Source organism: Dermochelys coriacea, chromosome 1, assembly GCF_009764565.3.
Source record: "Dermochelys coriacea isolate rDerCor1 chromosome 1, rDerCor1.pri.v4, whole genome shotgun sequence".
Classification (NCBI taxonomy): domain Eukaryota; kingdom Metazoa; phylum Chordata; order Testudines; family Dermochelyidae; genus Dermochelys; species Dermochelys coriacea.
In genome coordinates this window covers 234230392-234249005 of record NC_050068.2, presented here as the reverse complement: position 1 = coordinate 234249005, position 18614 = coordinate 234230392, and the positions used below count along the sequence as shown (strand labels likewise).

The 18614-nt window shown below is 39.7% G+C and overlaps 1 protein-coding gene across 16 annotated transcripts in view; it reads left to right on the top strand.

The window, feature by feature from the left end:
• SOX5 (SRY-box transcription factor 5) overlaps positions 1 to 18614 on the top strand; it is a 394764-nt gene that overhangs the window by 196390 nt on the left and 179760 nt on the right. For all 16 annotated transcript variants that reach the window (XM_038386648.2, XM_038386652.2, XM_038386640.2 and 13 more), the window contains exon 4: positions 10740 to 10826. In XM_038386648.2, coding sequence (XP_038242576.1) covers positions 10740 to 10826 — 87 coding nt within the window. The remainder of the gene's footprint in view (positions 1 to 10739; positions 10827 to 18614) is intronic.

Genomic DNA, 18614 nt, shown 5'->3' with positions numbered 1-18614 from the left:
TGTTACAGCTGCTCTTCACAGAATAACAGCACTCAGTGGAGGGGTGGCTTTGGGGCCATCTACTGAGCAATGGGACTGGACCGTCCTGCAAACATGGAATAGCCAATAGTGACTCCAGAATTTTCGCTTGCAGAAGGCTACACTCCTAGAGCTGTGTATTGAATGTGCTACTGTCCTGCAGCACAGGGACACCAAGATGGAACCTGCCCTTGCGGTGGAGAAACAAGCAGCAGTGGTCATGTGGAAGTTTGAAACCACAGAGATCTGTCAGTGAGTTGTCAATTTGATGCTGGAAAACTTGGTGGGGGTCTGCAAGGAGATAAAAGAAGTTCCGTCAGGCTAGGTCAAGTGCAGGAAATAATAGATGGAGCAGGGCTTCCCTAACTATGCTGGAGTGATAATTAGGACCCTTGTCCCCTAGCCTGTGGTTATATAAACCAAAAGGTAGGGGTGGTCTTAGTGTTTAAGCAGGCCATGGTGGATCATTGTGGGTGCTTTACTAACAAAAATGTTGGCTGGTCTGGAAAAGTCCATGACGCGAATTTTTAGAAACGCTCAACTTTTTGACAGTCTGAAAGAAGGGCCTTTTGTGAAGCCATATGCTAGAAAACTGCACAGATGCAAGGAAAGGTTATTGCTGCACACTTAACATTGCATAGGGTGAGAGCCCTATTGCCAGTGGGGATGAGTGAGTGGCCAGGCTGTCTGCTGATCTAAAACAACCTGAAAGTAAGTCGTTAACAGTACCACTGCCAGAACGCTTCAGGTGAGCTACTTTGACAGTGGTGATAGCCAGAAAATGTGATCATTTGTATAGTAACTGGTGGTGTATTGTATTTGTACACTGCTTTCACCATTTTTTGGAATGAATTAACAAGATAATTTTAAGGAATATTTTATTTGAATTGTGGGAGATTTGTATATGCATATATGTGAACAATAGTAAAATGACTGCTGGAGTATTTCAAAATTAACAGAAGCAATTGCTTCTATAGTATGCTGGATAATTGACTTTTAAATACTTGGTCAATGTTTTTATTGATCTATGGGATCATTTTTGGCTATGTGAATTACTTTCTAGCACTATGGGCAGCACTACAATGCCAGAAATCACAATAAAGGTACCTCAACGTTCAGACAATATGTACTTTATCAACATGCCAGCCATCACAAAAAAAAAACAACTAGCAACTTATAGATGATTTTGCCTTTACTAGCTACAACCCATAACTATGTATGAAAAAGTGAAACGAGAAGCTGGATATCAATGCATCACAGATGACAAGACTTACAATCAAAGCAGTTCTCTTTGTTCCCTGAGCTTTTGTCTACTGGAATAGAGTGTAGTGGGAACTGACTCAAAAGGATTGTGAGGAGGTTGGTGGCTCAAGGAGCAGGGGTGGGGAGGTATGATCCTGCCAGAAAAGGGAGCTGTTTAAGAAGTCTGAAAACCACCTGGGAACATATGTAGCCAAGCAGTTTTCTGTGATAATCCTCCCAGTGGACCTGGTGTGGAGTAGGGTCATGCATACCATGGTTGGCTGATAAAAGTATCTCTGCCTTGTAGTTTCTGGGAAAATCTTAACTACTCTATGTTGACAATATTTTGTGAAATTGTGCCCACAGACTGAAAGCTGTGTGTAAAAATTAAGACTGTTCCATACATACTACTGTACATGCTACACTGTGCAACTGGGTGGCTGGTGGCCCAGTCATGTGTGTGTCTCTGTGTGTGTGCTCCAGCCTGAATCTTTTTTTATGTTCAGTCTCTCGCCCTGTGCCAGTTGTGCCCCATGCATGTGCTATGTACATCTTTGTGGATCCATTTCATGATGCCTACGTATTAGGGGACAGTGCTACCTTGACTGTAAGAGGATATATACGTTGTGTGGTCTTGAATTTCCAAAGCTTGGTGCACGGTATGTGTGTCTGTTTGTGATCTATGGTGTCTTGGAAAGCTGTATGTAATGCCTCAAAAGCACTGCTCGGTTGTTAGAGAACCGTGTGTGTGTGTGTGTGTGTGTGTGTGTGTGTGTGCGCAAATGCTGTATGTTCATGTAACCCCATGATGTCAATTGGACAAAACTATTTATAGTTAATATTGCCTTGTTCACTTGTTATGAATGTTGTCTGGTGCTGCTGTTGATACCAATAAGATCTGTGTGATTAAAATGCTCTTTAAAAAAGAGATTTTTCTGCATGCATACCTTTGTCTATCATTTTGATGGAGGAAGGGAAGAAGATTAATTTATAACGTGGACTTTAGGTCTGAGTTTGTTTGCTTCCCAGTGTAAACTGGGAGAACGGTGGGTTAATTTTGGTCCATTGAGAATGCTTATGCAAGACTACTTGCTGGAGAGTGTTGGTATAATGGTATGCGGATGGACATGGGGTGGAGAAACGGTGGATAGATGGCATAGAGTGTTTACAGCTAGATTAGAAGGAAAGGATATATGGGTTCACACCATGTTCTCCATCAGCTCTTTCCAGGCAATGCAAACATACAGGCACACATTGCCAAGAATTAGGGTATATGAGTTTACACTATAGTTTCTTTAATGGGACATAAACAATCACTTGCCTTCCCAGATTCTCCCTCTTCCAGGGATGACCTGTGTCGGCATGAGGCATTCAGACTGTCTGCGGTCCAGCCGGGTGTTGGACACCGTTCTTTACTCCCCCTTGTTGTCCACTTGCTGGCCAGTGCCAGACACCTCTCCCTCATCCACTGCTCCACAGGGGCTTCCTCCTCCTCTCCTGGACATGAATAGTCCACAGTAGTTACAGGGGAAATGACAGGTTTCAGAGTAGCAGCCATGTTAGTCTGTATTCGCAAAAAGAAAAGGAGGACTTGTGGCACCTTAGAGACTAACAAATTTATTTGAGCATAAGCTTTCGTGAGCTACAGCTCACTTCATCGGATGCAACCGATGCTCACGAAAGCTTATGTTCAAATAAATTTGTTAGTCTCTATGGTGTCACAAGTCCTCCTTTGCTTTTTAGGGGAAATGATAGTGTCCCTGGTGAATATAAGACAGCTGGTTATAAAAGACACAGGTCATGTGGGTAGCTCCGGAACTCATTGTTCTCCTTCACCTTCTGATGGTCCTGCCTCAGCTCCTTTCCCTTTGCACAGCCCTGGGACTTCTCTTTGGGGCATCTGAGTTTTGCCATTTCCTTTGCCTAGGCACTGTAAATAGTCTTGTTCCTATGGGAGAGCTGCAGCTGAGCCTGCACGCACTTCTCTCCCTACAGTGCAAGGAAATTGAGCGTCTCCTCCTTGACCCAAGCAGCAGTGCAGGACTGAGAAGTGAGGAGCCATGCTGTCGGCAAATTATCAGCGGGGAACCACAACAGATATGGCTGTGAAGACCTTGCTGGGCATTTAAAAGTGAGGTGGCGTTCTAGTCATTGTGACCCCTGGACAGTGGAGTTCAAAAGTGTTTCCAGACAGGTCACTCCTGAAGGGAATGTTGCATTGTGGGATTGCAGTTGGAGGGCTGCTTATGGGTACAGGTACCTGTGCATTCACATTGCTACTATGCTGATAGAACTATAATAGCTGGAGGTTTAGGTCACTCCAAAAACAGGAATAAGTAAGCTGAAAAATGTGGAGAGTTTTGTCAGTAGGAGACAAAATTAAACGTGGATGGTGTACTCCAGGCTGTGCTGAAAATGATGAGTGTTAGTACAACTTTCTAGCGTAAACTAGATCTTAGAACACAATGAAACCATTTTTGTGAAAGAGGGATTTGGAACAAATATGTCAATGAAGTACAGTTAAAGCTCAAGTAAACCAATAACAGGTATCATGTTATGTACACTTAGCCCACAAGAAATTGGTTTACAAAGGTCATTTTTTATTCATGTACTTGGATCCTTTTTTTTTTAATAATTTCAGAGAGGCTTAACATATACACATGCTCACATACACAAACATGTGTATGTATAGATACATACACAAATTGGACTGGTTTATAGAGCCTGCTGCACTGGAGAGAATGTGGTTTTATTCCTGGCACTGCAGCTCCATTTGAGAATTACTGGATGCTGCATGAGTCTCCAGGTCTCATTGTTCCATCTGAGGGAGTCAGTCTTGAGAGTGTTTGGCACCAAAGGGGGTAAAGGAGGGAGAGTTCTTGGGAATGAACATGAACTGAAGAGCCAGTATGCTGCTGTAACAATGGCTGGCACGAGTTGGAGGGCCATTCACCATTGGGTATTGCCATAGGCATTGATGCGAAGCAGCATATGCGAGCAAAAGAGGCAAGTGTGGAAAAAAGGAAAACAAAATGCTGTGTAAATATATTTTGAAGGACATAATGACTGATAAACATACAATCAGGAAAAAAAACAAATAATTGTTGTGAATTAATCCGTATTTCAGGTCAAAGGACTCTGTTCATCCACATTCTTCTCTTCTGCCACTATTTATTTTACAATTTCTGTTATTCTTTCCACATTTTGTTTTCTTTCTCTACTCCTGCTCTACCCATAATTCTCCATAACACTTAGCATTAATGGAGTGCTTTAAATCATTGAGAACCTTTGCAAGTTTTAACTTCACAACACCCCTGTGAGTAAGTACTGTAATATCCTGGCTATTCTGTATGTGTATCACTGCTATCTACTAGATAGAACCAGAACTAGTGCTCTAAAGGCTAGATTCACAATGGAACTTAGATGTCTAGAAAATAATTGGGATTCATGAAGCCTGAGTTAGGCTCCCTATACAATGAATGGGAAAAGATAGGCACTTTAGAATAAAGGTCACAAAAGCCAGGATGCCAGGTGGCTCTTCACCTAAACTAGCCAGTGGGAGATGCTAAGCCCCACCCCTCTCACTTAAGGTACTTAAGTGTGGGCTGCAGGGAGGCATGTCCCTCTACTTTGGGATTCTCCACTGCAGCTCTTCTCTTGGTGTTAGGTGCCTATGCTGGTTTTCCCAGAAGGCAGGTGGAGAGGGTGCTTCCTTATAACTTAAATAATTGAAATAATGAAAGAATTGGTAGGCCAAAGAGAAAGATTTCAGAGTAGCAGTTGTGTTAGTCTGTATTCACAAAAAGAAAAGGAGTATGTGTGGCACCTTAGAGACTAACAATCCGATGAAGTGAGCTGTAGCTTACGAAAGCTTATGCTCAAATAAATTTGTTAGTCTATAAGGTGCCACACATACTCCTTTTCTTTTTGCAAAGAGAATGAGTGTGTAGCCTTATGGGTTGAGTACTCACCTATAAAGTGGGAGACCTCTCCAGCAGGGTGGCTGGAACAGGTGGGGCAAAGGGCCATGACCCTCCCACTTTTTGCCACAGGTCCAGCCCCGTGCTCCTCCTCTTCCTCCTGGAAGCTGGAGCCCAGCCTGGGTAAGAGTGGCCCAGGGAGCCCAGGCAGCCATGAGAAGCCACAGACCCTCCACCTGCCTAGGGTGGGAGGGCCCGAGAGCAGTCCCTAGTCCGTGTGTCCCCCTCCCCACCCCGGCTCCTGGCCTAGGGCAGATGGAGGGTCCTCAGCTCCCCACAGCTTCCTGGGCGGCTCTTACCATGGATTGGCTGCGGCTGTTCAGCCCCAAAGGCTCTGCCACCAGGCTGGAAGCTGGAGCCAGATCGGGGTAAGAGCCACGCACTCTCCACCTGCCCCAGGCTCCCCAACCCGGCTATGGCTTGGCTGGAGGGTGCGGTCTTAGGAGGAAGGGCGGGGTGGGCCAAGAAGGGGCAGGGGCCTTGTGTCCCCCCATGCTTTTAGGAACAATGTTCCTGCCTCCAGTCCCCCTGCTCCAATGACTCGTCTTAAATTATTTATTCACAGTGAAACAGTTTCAACAAGAGACTGAGGGAGCCCCACATCAGATTATCCCTTAGCCCTGTGCTTAGGGCATGCTCAAGAGGTGGCAGATCCCTGTTCAAATCCGTTCTCCCCCTCAGGTGGAGGAGGGATTTGAACCAGGTGAGTATCTTAATCACTGGGCTAAAAGTTATGAGGGAGGTCGTCCTCCTTCCATCCATTTTGTGTAAGATCACCTACAGGGGTCTGATCCAATAGTTGAGCTCTGAACATGTTTACCGGATGTGGCCCCACAGACAAGTTAGGTGGAGGAATGCCTGTCTTTGTGAATTGCTCTGGGGCTCCGGGGTCTGGACACCTGGCATGGGACTGCTGTGTGCATATGAGAGGTACAAAAATATAGGTGCCTAGTGTAGGTGTAGTTTGACTTCTGTATTTGCGGAGGCAGCTCCAGTCAGGCAATGGGGCCACAGGTGGTGGGGCAAATTCCACTCCTGCCAGAGGTTTGCAGTTTGGGGAGGTAGTGCCCCCTGCCTCCCTCCCCCACAACTATGCCTCTGGGGCCTAGGTAACTTTTATGGCAGAAAGTTTGGTGCCAAGTGAATTTAGGCACCTGTGGGGTTTGATGGCTGCAGAATACGATTTCTATTAATTCCAGTGGGGCCTGATTCTGGGGTTTAAGCATCTAAAGAAGCAGTTTGGCGATTGTCTTTTGTGAATCTAGCTCAGTGATTCTCAAACTTTTGTATTGGGGATCCCTTTCACATAGCAAACCTCTGAGTGCGACCCTCCTCCTCCCCATTTAAATTAAAAATACTTTTTTTTTGTATATTTAACACCATTATAAATGCTGGAGGCAGAGCGGGGTTCGGGGTGGAGGCTGACCGCTCGCGAACCGCCATGTAATAACCTCACAACCCCTTGTGGGGTCCCGACTCCCAGTTTGAGAACCCCTGCTCGCTCTGTGTGTCATAGGTTCTATGTTGCTAATAGTTAACAGAGATTTTCCTTTAACTCAAGTAGATGAGTCCTGTGTTTCTGAAGAAGGAAGAGTTAAGCACTATCACCTCTGTTACTGAGAAGTCCTGAATGAGTATGGCATACAGCATAGCATATCCAGCATCTGTGTTTGTATAGCACTTAGCATAATAAGGTCCTGCGACCATGACTGGCAATTGTACTAGATGGCTAGAAGTTGTTACAGTATCATCCCTATTTTACAGATGGTGAAAATGAGGTAAAGCTGTTAAGTGATTTTCCCAACTCCATGAAGAGAGTCCATGTCAGAATACAGGTTTCAGAGTAGCAGCCGTGTTAGTCTGTATTCGCAAAAAGAAAAGGAGTACTTGTGGCACCTTAGAGACTAACAAATTTATTTGAACATAAGCTTTCGTGAGCTACAGCTCACTTCATCGGATGCATCTGATGAAGTGAGCTGTAGCTCACAAAAGCTTATGCTCAAATAAATTTGTTAGTCTCTAAGGTGACACAAGTACTCCATGTCAGAATAGTGATTAGAAGTAGCATTTGCCAGTTCTCAGTTGTGTGCTCAGATCACTAGACTGAGTCTAGCTTTATGGTTGGTACACATTGCATGAGTACCCATATGTAAATATGGAAACTTTCTAAATTGTACAACGTATGTCTATTTTGCAAATAATTTACTGTGTTATTTCTTTTCCCAGTATATGTATGTCTCCCAACAAAATGTTCTAGGCTTTTATTTAGTTTTTGAAAGTTTCTATGGTTGTAGCTTTTAGGACAATCATGTTTTTTAATATTTATCTGTTTCAAATCTGTTTTTGTAGAGTGGATATAATACATAAATTCTAATCGTTTTAAAGATACAGTATGTAAACCTTTCCCAAACAATACTCAGAATAATGAACAAGACATATGACATTACTGTATAATAAAATATAATCAAACTATAATTTGATATAGACTTTCAGTTCTTCCTTTTGAATGGGGAATGGCCATCTATTGTCTCTAAAATCATAGTATTCTTTTTTTAAATAAAAATATTTGCAGGCTGTAAAAATAGCAAAATTCTGTCAAAGTGCTTCATATGACAATTGCAGTTCAAGTCAAAAGAGGTTTCAAACTACTTTAGTACATCAATTAAGCATGATTACATGTATCTTAAACAAAAAATCCATATAATATTATTTTAAATAGTTAACATACAGTATTTCAGCAGGGAAACACTTATTAGATCACAAGAATCTATTTTGCACCATCAGCATCGCAGAGGAGATTATAATTGTGTTAAATTTTCATATTACTCATATTCACACATTAATGAACAGATGCATTGTTACTATTGGGATTTTGCCATTTGGCCTTTCACATCCCTTATCATGAATTTCCTACCGAGATCTTTACCATTCTAGCAGAAATTCAGTTATTGATACATGGCTATCCATTGAATTCATTATTGTTAGCTTGTTTGTTGCAGCTCTTCCTGAATTACCAGTAGAGTCAGGTTGCAAGAACAGTAATTTGTAACATGAGTTGTTTCATTACAGTCAATAGGTTTTTATTGACAAAACCAAAAAAAAAAAAACCCTCCTTAAAAAATAGCATTCAACTTAATCACAGCCACTTCTATCCTGGATTATGCATAGAAAGTCAACTATGATTTCTGATCAAGCACCTTCCAATAACATGGTCATGAAGGAGCCATTCATTTGGAGGGACTATTTGTTACAAGGAGGGTAATTGTACTAAGCTTCTGTGTAGCTGAGCTGTGTCTCTGCTTGGTAGTTAATACAGCGGCCTGCAGTGAACCTGGAGTGTTCTGTAGGCTTCAGAAACCAGGCTACTGTTGCTTTAACTCTCCAAGTTAGACAGAAGACTTCTGTTTCTTTACTAGCACACTACAGCGCATATTTTGTCTAGCTGCAGGGGAAAAGCTTTGTCATGGACTTTGCTGACAATAGACTTAAAAGTAAAACGTTCTACTTTTGGTGCCTGGAGGTTCTGTAGCCTATTGTTAGTTCACAATGGATTTCTATTGCTGCATTCCTGCTTTGCAAAGGTTTGTTAGCTTTTAATGACTGACAGTCCTCTATTGCAAATACCGCATTGGCGCTGGCCTGTTTATATGCTACTCAAGAATTTTTGAAAAACACAGGAAAAAAGAAAACAGCAGTGTTTATTTGACCTATTCAAGATATGTTTTAAAAAATGGTTTCCTTCATGAAGTGTTTACTGGGAAAGTACAAACTTTGGAAATATTTGTAAAAGTGTCTAAAGCACAGTGGAATCTTCTTATCATGAACTCAGGAATGGAAATATTAATGTTATAACATTAACATGCAGCTTCTCATAGCTATTTCATTGTGATCTAATTGTAATTTTTGAGCTTATAATTAAATCTTTTATTAATGTAGTTCTTGTTATTACAAAAAAGTTAGAATTAAACTTCATTCACCCTGCCATTTAAAGAGTAGAATTCCTATAATTATATATTTTTTTAATATTAAACTGGAGACTGAACATTTAGGGATGGTATGTGTGAGAGAGTATAACGCTAGTTTATGAAATAAAGATTTTGGGTTGTTCACTTTCATTTTCCACAAATCCTTTATAAAGAGAGAATAAAATACTATATTATTGGAATTTTGAGAGAGAAAGAAACGTTTGATATGGTTTTATTGAAAACTGCACACAGATTTTGTGACACTGATTCCTGAGAGCTTTAAGATAGGGGCTCAAGAAGGTTGGCAAAATTAGCCAAACAAGATAATGAAGGCTCCTCATAAAGCTTTTTACTATGGGGAAAATTAACCAGTTGCTAATAATTGTATGGTCCCTAGGCCAGACGGTCCCTTTGATAAGTTAACTTGTACTCCTTTTATGCTCCTGGTAGGGGGTAAACAAATGCCTGAACAAATACAAATACACATAAACACAAATGTGGAGAATAGTAGTATATGTCTTAGATCCAGATAATAAGTGTGGGTATTGTTATTTAGATGGCGCATACTGGGACACTTATCTTTTAGTACACTCCATTTTCTAACTGAATGCAGTACTAATCGTGGGATTGAAAGCCATTGTAATTGTGTACCCATCTAAATGCTGACAAGAATATACAATTACATTGTTTGGAACGGAGTTTAATGTTCTCTGAATTTTATTAGCATTTATATTTACTTATGCGTTAAAATTCCACACAAAAAAGAGCTCAAAATGCAAGAGTTAGTGACATAAATATTGGCCACATCCACACCCTCAGTGTATTTTCCCCTAAAAATATTGAACAAATATATTTTTTTATAAAAAGGAAGTGATAGAAATCTGAAATGAGAAAATAATGGGTTTCCATTCTAGGCATTGCTTCCCCCCACTTCCCCATTTCTGGATTTTACAGTCTTTGTAAAGCTTTTTATCACACCAAACTTTTTTTTATTATTATTATTATTTACAGTGTCTGAATTTGTGTGTGTTACTGGAAAATCTTTCCACGGTGTACTTACCACCACATGATGTTTAAACACACATTATAAAGTGGATGTAATTGTAAACACACAGAGGGACATAATTACATTTAGCAGATTTAGGAGCTAATTCTTTGCCCCTTTTTTTACTCTGCATTTTATCAACATAATTATTTTTTAACTGCAGACTAACACCCTGAAATTGACAAGCATCCATTATAAGCAGGAACTTGTTCACTAAATTGAAAAACAATGAATTGCAGGTTTATATGTACCCATTGTCATACAGAATTACTATGGCTTTGTTCTGCAAGAGGAAAAAGCTAATGATTTTGAAACAGCAGGTGACAAAACACATTCTCTCCCCCCCTCCTTATCAGTTTGTTGATGAAGTCATTACGAATTGGGGCCCAGAATAGGGTTGGCCTTATTTTTAGCAGATAGACTTTTAATGAGTTCTATTGTGGAGCCAGTCATGTTGATTTTCTTACATTTTTTTCTCCCTTCACTCAGAAACTCCCAGTATTGAAAAGCTACTATCAAAGGACTGGAAAGACAAGCTTCTTGCCATGGGATCAGGGAACTTTGGAGAAATAAAAGGTAACATTGTCACTGTGATCCTACAGAGTTAAAGTGAAACAAAAATAAAATGTGTGTATATAATTAGCTTTATGGAACTTCTTCATGTTTTTTGTTTTATTTCTCATTTCTTTGTTTGTTGGCAGTGTACAATCTCCCTGTGTGATTTGTAATAAACCCATGGTATGTCCTAAATGAACAAGCCACTTTCATTTATGTAAGGCTTTTGGTCCATCTTTAATTCTGTTTTTATCAATATAAGGGAGTCTGTTTATAGGATTCATATAAAACCCAGCAGAGATTTTCATAGTTGCATATTAACATAGTGTTTAGCATCCATATACAGCAGGAACTACACATCTGAAATCGGAAGGAGATCAGAAATGTTTGCTGTTGTTGGTGCAGATTGTGATAATATTGTGCAATACATGAAAGAGCAAAGTTTTTGTGGTGATGCTTCTAGGTACTGAAATTAACTTGTACAGATATTAAGAGACAGCACACAACATCTGTATGTTAAAGCATGTTCCTTTAAAGTCCTGCTGTAGAAGGAAAATGCAAAATGTGACCATTATTCAGCAGTAGTACCTTCTGTTTTGCCAAGATATTTACCCGTTTTATATATGCGGGGTCATTTAAGGAAACCGGTACTTGTTTATTTTTATACAGTATTTCTGCTCAAAATAAGTGTGTCAAACTTGATGTAAATTCCAAAGACACTGATGTTCCCCTAAAAGAAATCAGTGTGAGACTCCCACTTCCTACATGATAAAGTCAGATGGGGCTATTGTGATCATCTAATCTGACTGCCTGTATAACATAGAACTTCCCCGAATTGATTTAGATGAGTTCATGAAGAATAGGTCCATCAATGGCTATTAGCCAGGATGGGCAGGGATGGTGTCCCTAGCCTCTGTTTGCCAGAAGCTGGGAATGGGCGACTGGGGATGGATCACTTGGTGATTACCTGTTCTGTTCATTCCCTCTGGGGCACCTGGCATTGGCCGCTGTCAGAAGACAGGATGCTGGGCTAGATGGACCCAGTATGGCCGTTCTTATGTTCTTACTCCTGTTTGAACTAGAACATGTCTTGCACCACTTACATCAATGCAAATCCAGAGCAGCTCCATTAAAGTCAACGGAATACACCAGTGTAAAAGTGGTGTGACATCAGAATTAAGCCCTACTTATTTTTAATAGACCTAGTTTTCTGCTTTTTTTTTTTTTACTTGTATTGGAGCAAACCCTGAAGTCCTTATTCAGACAAGTTCCCAAAAACTTACTCCAGACAGTTTTAAGGACCTGTTTTTCCGTGCACAGTAACACTCAGTAACATGTTGAAACAAAAGCTGTCAATTTACTCTAATCCTAAAAGGCAGTCTCCTAGGGAATAATTCATAGGTTTACACTAAAACTTAGTATTTTATTCATATGTTCCTTTCAGCTTGTCATAAATAAGCCACCGGCACTAGCTTGCTGTAGTCCATTGGCTTACACAAGTATACCATTTGCTCCCCACAACTTCCTTAGCTAGGTAGGGATTGTAACTCATATGAGTCCAGAATAAATTACGTATTTAGTACACTTATTTGATAACTTGATGGCCAAACACAGCACTTCAGCACCAAGTAGCCTGAGATATTTACTCTTATAAGTGGGCCAAATTCTGAATTTCTTACTCAGTCTTTGCACATGCAAATGCACTTGAGCACACTTTCCTCACATGTGAGTCAATTGGCCAGAGAGGGCTATTGCTAATATCTTGGCTTATGTGTGATTAGTATATATTAAAAAAATATGATTTAAGTAACCCTACGATGTGGTGTGTAAACTGATTCATTAATCTTTAAGGCGTTTTAGGGTGAGGGTCTGTAGATGGCTTTCATTTCAGATTTCGATGTTGTCTTGCTGCAGCAGCCATCACAAGCTCTCTGGAACTTCTTTAACCCTTGAGATGCTGGAGTTTTAAAAAAATTTAATCCCTGTGATCCTCCACTCTCTTTGGACTGAGTAAAGACTCTGAAGCGTGCTCTGTACTGAGAACGCAATCTCTTCCAAATGCCTATGATCTTGTTCTGTTGGAGTGCAGTCTTTTTTCTCCCTTCCTCTCTTTCTCCTTCACAAGTTAAACATGAAAGCAGCAGTGACTATAAGATAATAGAAAGAAATTCAACAGCTCTTTCAGTCTTGCCTGGGGGGCAGGGGGTGGATGGGGAGAAAGAGTTTTCTTTGCTTTAACTTTTGTTTTTAAATTTCATGTTTTGAACACAAGTTGAGTTATTGTTTCATAGCTTTGTTCAAAGCCTCACACCCAAAGCATTTTACTGGAACTGTGGTTCTATGGCTTGGGGCATGGTTATTAGGTGTTTGGATCAGGTTTGGCAGTAAGCTGTGAAAACAGGCGCTGGTTTATTTTTGCTACTGACTGCCGTGACAGTTGCAATTATTGTGCATTGTTTGTATGTGGCTAGAAAGAAAGGAGGATACAATAGAGCATTGCCCTCTGGAGGTAAATGAATTTGACTTACAGGTTTCTTAGGGGGTCATGCAGACTGATTATTTAGTGCCCAGGAATGTGGTTTTCATGCCACCGCCAGCCATGAGCAACTAGCAAACAATAGGTCAGTGGTATTGCAACTGTATTTAGTGAGGCAACATGAAAGGTGTGCAGCTTGAGCTGTTTTATACATACACACACACAGGCATTGTACTGGAAAGAAGTAATGTTTTTTTCCCTCTATGTGAACATGAGATTATTAACAGTTTTTCAATTGTTATTTTTAAATTAATTTCTGTGTGTGTGTATATATATATGTGTGTGTTTCAGAGTAGCAGCCGTGTTAATCTGTATTCACAAAAAAGAAAAGGAGTACTTGTGGCACCTTAGAGACTAACAAATTTATTTGAGCATAAGCTTTCGTGAGCTACAGCTCACTTCATCGGATACATCTCTCTCTCTCTCTCTCTCTCTCTATATATATATATACACACACACACACACACATTTTAAAAAAACATTTCTCTTTTAGTGATATTTGGAAACGCGTTCTCAAATAGTGTCTTTTTTATTAGGACGTTCTGGAAAGTGTACAGGACTTGAAGATGATTTGCCCAACTATTTTGTATAGCAAATAGTTTTTTCCATTTAAATGTTCAAAATTTCATTATGTTTTTCATTACATCCAGGGGAGTTTTACAGGGTTGTGAGCTGCAGATTCAGCACGAGGTTGCTTATTGTTATTGCCTGAGTTTATGTCATTAACATTGAATTATATTCTCTGGTAGAGGCAAAAATCGGAGGAAGATTAGAATTTAGAAGAATCTTTATTTTCTGTTACTGTTATTTCTTTTAAATAAACAAATGGTAATATTTTATCAAAGATAGGGAAGTATGTTTATTAGCTAGAGCAAGCGCCAGCTACAACAGGATTCCCTAGTTCTAATCCTAACTCTGCCACTTATTTGTTCTGTGACTTTCAGCCAGTCTTTTAAGATCTTTCTCAATTTACCATCTTTATAATGGGAGAAGCAATGCTTACTCATCTTTCATGGGGTGCTCAGAGACCTAATAATTAGTTTTATTTCACTTTGAGATCATCAGGTGGAAGGATCCATATATGTCCAATTATTAAAGAAAAGGGAAAAATAGTGTTTTATTCTTGTTGTGTGAATGTATGTGTGTATTCTTGAAAAGTTCATTCCAGTTTCATACACATTTCAAGGAGATCACCTACATTTAAAACTGCGGGAAACTTCCAAAACCAATAATAGCTATAAAAATTGACATAAACAAGTGTATCCGTTGCATATTGTGTGTGTGTTTGTATAGATAAATAGTAATAGTGGGTGAAAGAAAAGTACAAGCTTGAGGATGGAGGCTTCCGAGGAGATCTTATTTTGAAAGTCACACAATTTTGAATCTGCTCAAAGCAAGTCAATCCATAGTACACTAAATGAAATTCCAATATAAGATGCCCTTTAATTCTTTTCTAAGCACCAAGTAATTAAGTTGTTTAAAACTTTTAAAATATGTATTGAATTAGTTAGATATGTTTAAATAGAAATTCTTTCTACATCCACTGTTTTTGGAAATGGGTTCAGAAAAGCCCGTTGGATTAGTCATGGGTAATACACTTTATTGGATTCAATGAAGCAGGATGAGTTTCAGAGCTAAAACTGATCACCTACAGGAGTCCGATTTCCTCCCAGTTCAGCTCAGCACAGTAGCTTCCATGCAGTATAAGGTGAGAGTGGTTGTCTTTCTCCATAGCATTAATAATGGCTACAGCAGAGGCAGCATGTAGGATGGACCAGTGGCCTGGTACAATATGGCAAATCCTGAATTGCTGTGTTCCTCTGTCTCCACACCCGGAAAATGCTCTGCTGTTGTTAATGCTATTTCAGTTCCACCAGTGTTACCATTGTTGGAAGTCCTATTGTAGATGGGGGATGTCAGCAGGTGCAACCCCTTCAGCAGGTACAGTGGTAGCATTCATTGGCCTTCTACACTAGGTTTTCCAGTGTTGCTAACACTAGTGGGGTTGAACTGGCATTAACAATGGTGAGAAAACTTAGAAAAACTTTCCTAGCATGCATAGGGCTTTTGTGTTAATCTAATTTATTTCCCATTTGCCAGGAGTGAGTACATTTTGATATGTCCCCCACTTAACTAATTTTGAATCAGTATAGGGAATTACAAGACAAAAGTTTGAACTGACTTTCGTTTAAAATCTTCCTGACTTTGTTTACTTCCAGAATTAAAGTACTGGTAAGTTAATTGTTTAAGAACTGTTGTGCCTGAATCTCTGAAAGTCTGCACAAGTCTGAATCTGCATTTTTTTTAAAAGCCCTCTCTATTGCATGGGATAGTCCCCAAACAACTCTGGTGAACTCTTCTTTTTACCTCTTGTAAAAACGAAGAGTCATTGGGGCAAATTTGGCTCTCAACTGTACCCGTTTGAAAGCAGGGCAACTCCAATGGAGTAACTCCAGATTTAAATGAGTGTAGTTGAGAGCAGGATTAATCCACCATGCCTAATCTTAATGCACTAAACCCATATATATGTGACATAGACATATATTTTTAAGCAGAGAGCTCTGCTACATGTTGTATGAAATATCAGTACAGGTATTTATATTAAATTGTGTTTGATATATGACAAAACTGTGTTTGTTGAATATTTTAATCTTGCTTGTGTGTAGTGAAGTCAGGGCATGAGTGTATATTCAGTGAATAGTCTTATGACTGCCAATAATGGATTAAGAGAAATAATTCATTCAGTGATACTATAGCTCATCAGAGCCATGAATTAAAGACATATGTTATGTAGATTCAATGTATGGATTAAAATGGATAATCTGTGAGGTGACACACAGAATCTTGAGATAAGTGGGCTATGCAGATTCAGTATATGGATTGTGACCGATAATTCCATTTAAGTAACACTGGACAAGTTGAAGACAAGTAAGCTTGGGGTAGTGCTCAGGTTATGAGCAGTAATCCAGTGAGTGACATGTTGGATCTCATAATCTGTAAACTGAAGACAAGAGAGCAAAGGATTCCACATATATATGTGGGAAAGGAGAAGGAGGGGGGGAATTATTCATTGGGCAAAAACTGGGTTTAAACGTTTAACTAATAAAGCACAGATCCCCAGGAGATGTGTGAAAGCTGAGCATTCCCTTCATAGCTGTGTGAATTTGCATTTGCAAATTATCGTTTGAAAAACGTTTGCATGTTTCTGTCAGATGTGGACCTGTGGTATTCTCTTTTATGGAAAGTGTTATATTTGTAATAGGAGGGAGAACGAGAGTGAAAGAGACCCATACGTGGAGGAGATAAGATACATGTGGTGGTTGGCTTCTTAAGTATGATAAATTCAATATTTATTGCAACCTACTTGGTATCATCTTCTCTCTGTTTATTTACTTTGGTTTTTTTAATAGTAGCAATTTGTTGACAGTGAGCTTTAGGCCTTTGCTGATGTTCCAAAAGTGCTGGAGGGGGGAACTTGCCCAGTGGCACACTGGGGAACCTAAATTTTAAAGGCAAACTTGCCAGCTGCTGAAATAGTGGTTGATCAGAATACAATGTGATACTCTCAGCCGGCAAAGAAACAGGGAGTGCCAATCGAGCCGCAGTGCCACTTTCAGGTGAACTTGAAAGATTGAAATGGACACTGTGGCTGGAGGGAGCTATTCTCATTTGTCCCTGCAGGTGGAGGTTAGTCCAAGAAATGGAAATGGCAACAAAGTCTTGGGAGAAAGCCACCACATAGGATTGGAGGAAATACCGTTAAAATGCCTAAAAATATTAAAATCGAGAGCTTTGTGACAAAATAGTTAAAATGCTGCTTTCAAGCTGCACTGGACTATTTCAGCATTTTCTCTGAATAAGCATTGACTCATAATAAATAAAAAATCAATCCTACTTAACCAAATACCTCTCTTATTTTTTTAAAAGTGGTTATCAATAGAGGGGGAAATAGTCTAAAATTGAACTAATTTAAATAGCAAATGGCAATGGCTTTATTTTGTTGACCATGTGGAGGCCAAACTCCTCCATTTAAATGTCATCCAGAGCGTTGGCTTTAAAAACAAACAAACAAAATGCTAAAACCACTGTCCTCTTTGAGTTAAAAGTACCTCATGGATAAGCTGATAAAGATTAATGTCCTGAGCTACAATTACCAGTCTGTCAAAAGGAAGAGCGAGCGCGCGCGCGCACACACACACACACGCAATATGCTGAGTTTGTCTTTTGCTGCTGTACACAATTGAAAACATGAACCAACTAGCATAGTTACAGCTGTTGCTTGGATGGGGGCACAATGAATAGCTGTTGAGAAGTGGTCCTAATACAATGTTGTCTATTCTTTTTGTAACCTTGACAGTAAGTAACTAACCTGGTTAAATACCAAGCTTTGTTTGCAGCCTACTGTACCAAAACTTTTATGACAGCCAATATTGAATATTCACTGAGGACTTATTTCTAGCATTGCAGAATAGGTAATGGACTGATCTGTTTCAGAATGAACTAGTGAGCAGAAGGCTGTGTCTTTGTCCCTACAGAATATTCATTCTTGAGGGTAACAATAGCTAAATATTATTGTTCATCAAATGTTTTAGTTCATTCCAAGCAATCTTCCTTCATTTCAGACACTATACATGCTCAAATCAAGATGCATATCCACCTTCTAGGCTGTTATTCCAAAAAGAACATATTTATTTCAGTGGCTCTCAAACTTTTTTACTGCTGACCCCTTTCACACAGCAAGCCTCTGAGTGCGACCCTCCTTATAAATTAAAAACACTTTTTAATATAGGTAACACCATTATAAATGCTGGAGGCAAAGGGGGGTTTGGAGTGGAGGTTGACAGCTCGTGACCCCCCCATGTAATAACCTTGCAACCCGAGGGGTTCCGACCCCCAGTTTGAGAACCCCTGCTTTATTTGTTAAAATACAGAAGAAAATATATTGCAGAAAACTGTAGATAGATAACTTTTTTTTTCTTATTGTAAGCTATGGCTCAGCTAGTACAAAACAATCAGAAAGTTTCCTTCTATTAAGCTGATTTCACATATCCATATGGAGTCAATTAATTTAACAAGCTAGGTAGCTGTATATTTCAGACATGCATTGTAAAGTAAAGGTGGCCACTGTGTACTGAACTTGGCTTAAATACTTTAGTTAAAAATGCCAATTTTCAGATTTTTATGTCCTGGCAATCCCAAAGAGTTACTGGCTTGAAAATCATCATGCCAGCTCACAATAAATACTCATTGTAGCTATTTCCATAGCATTGAGT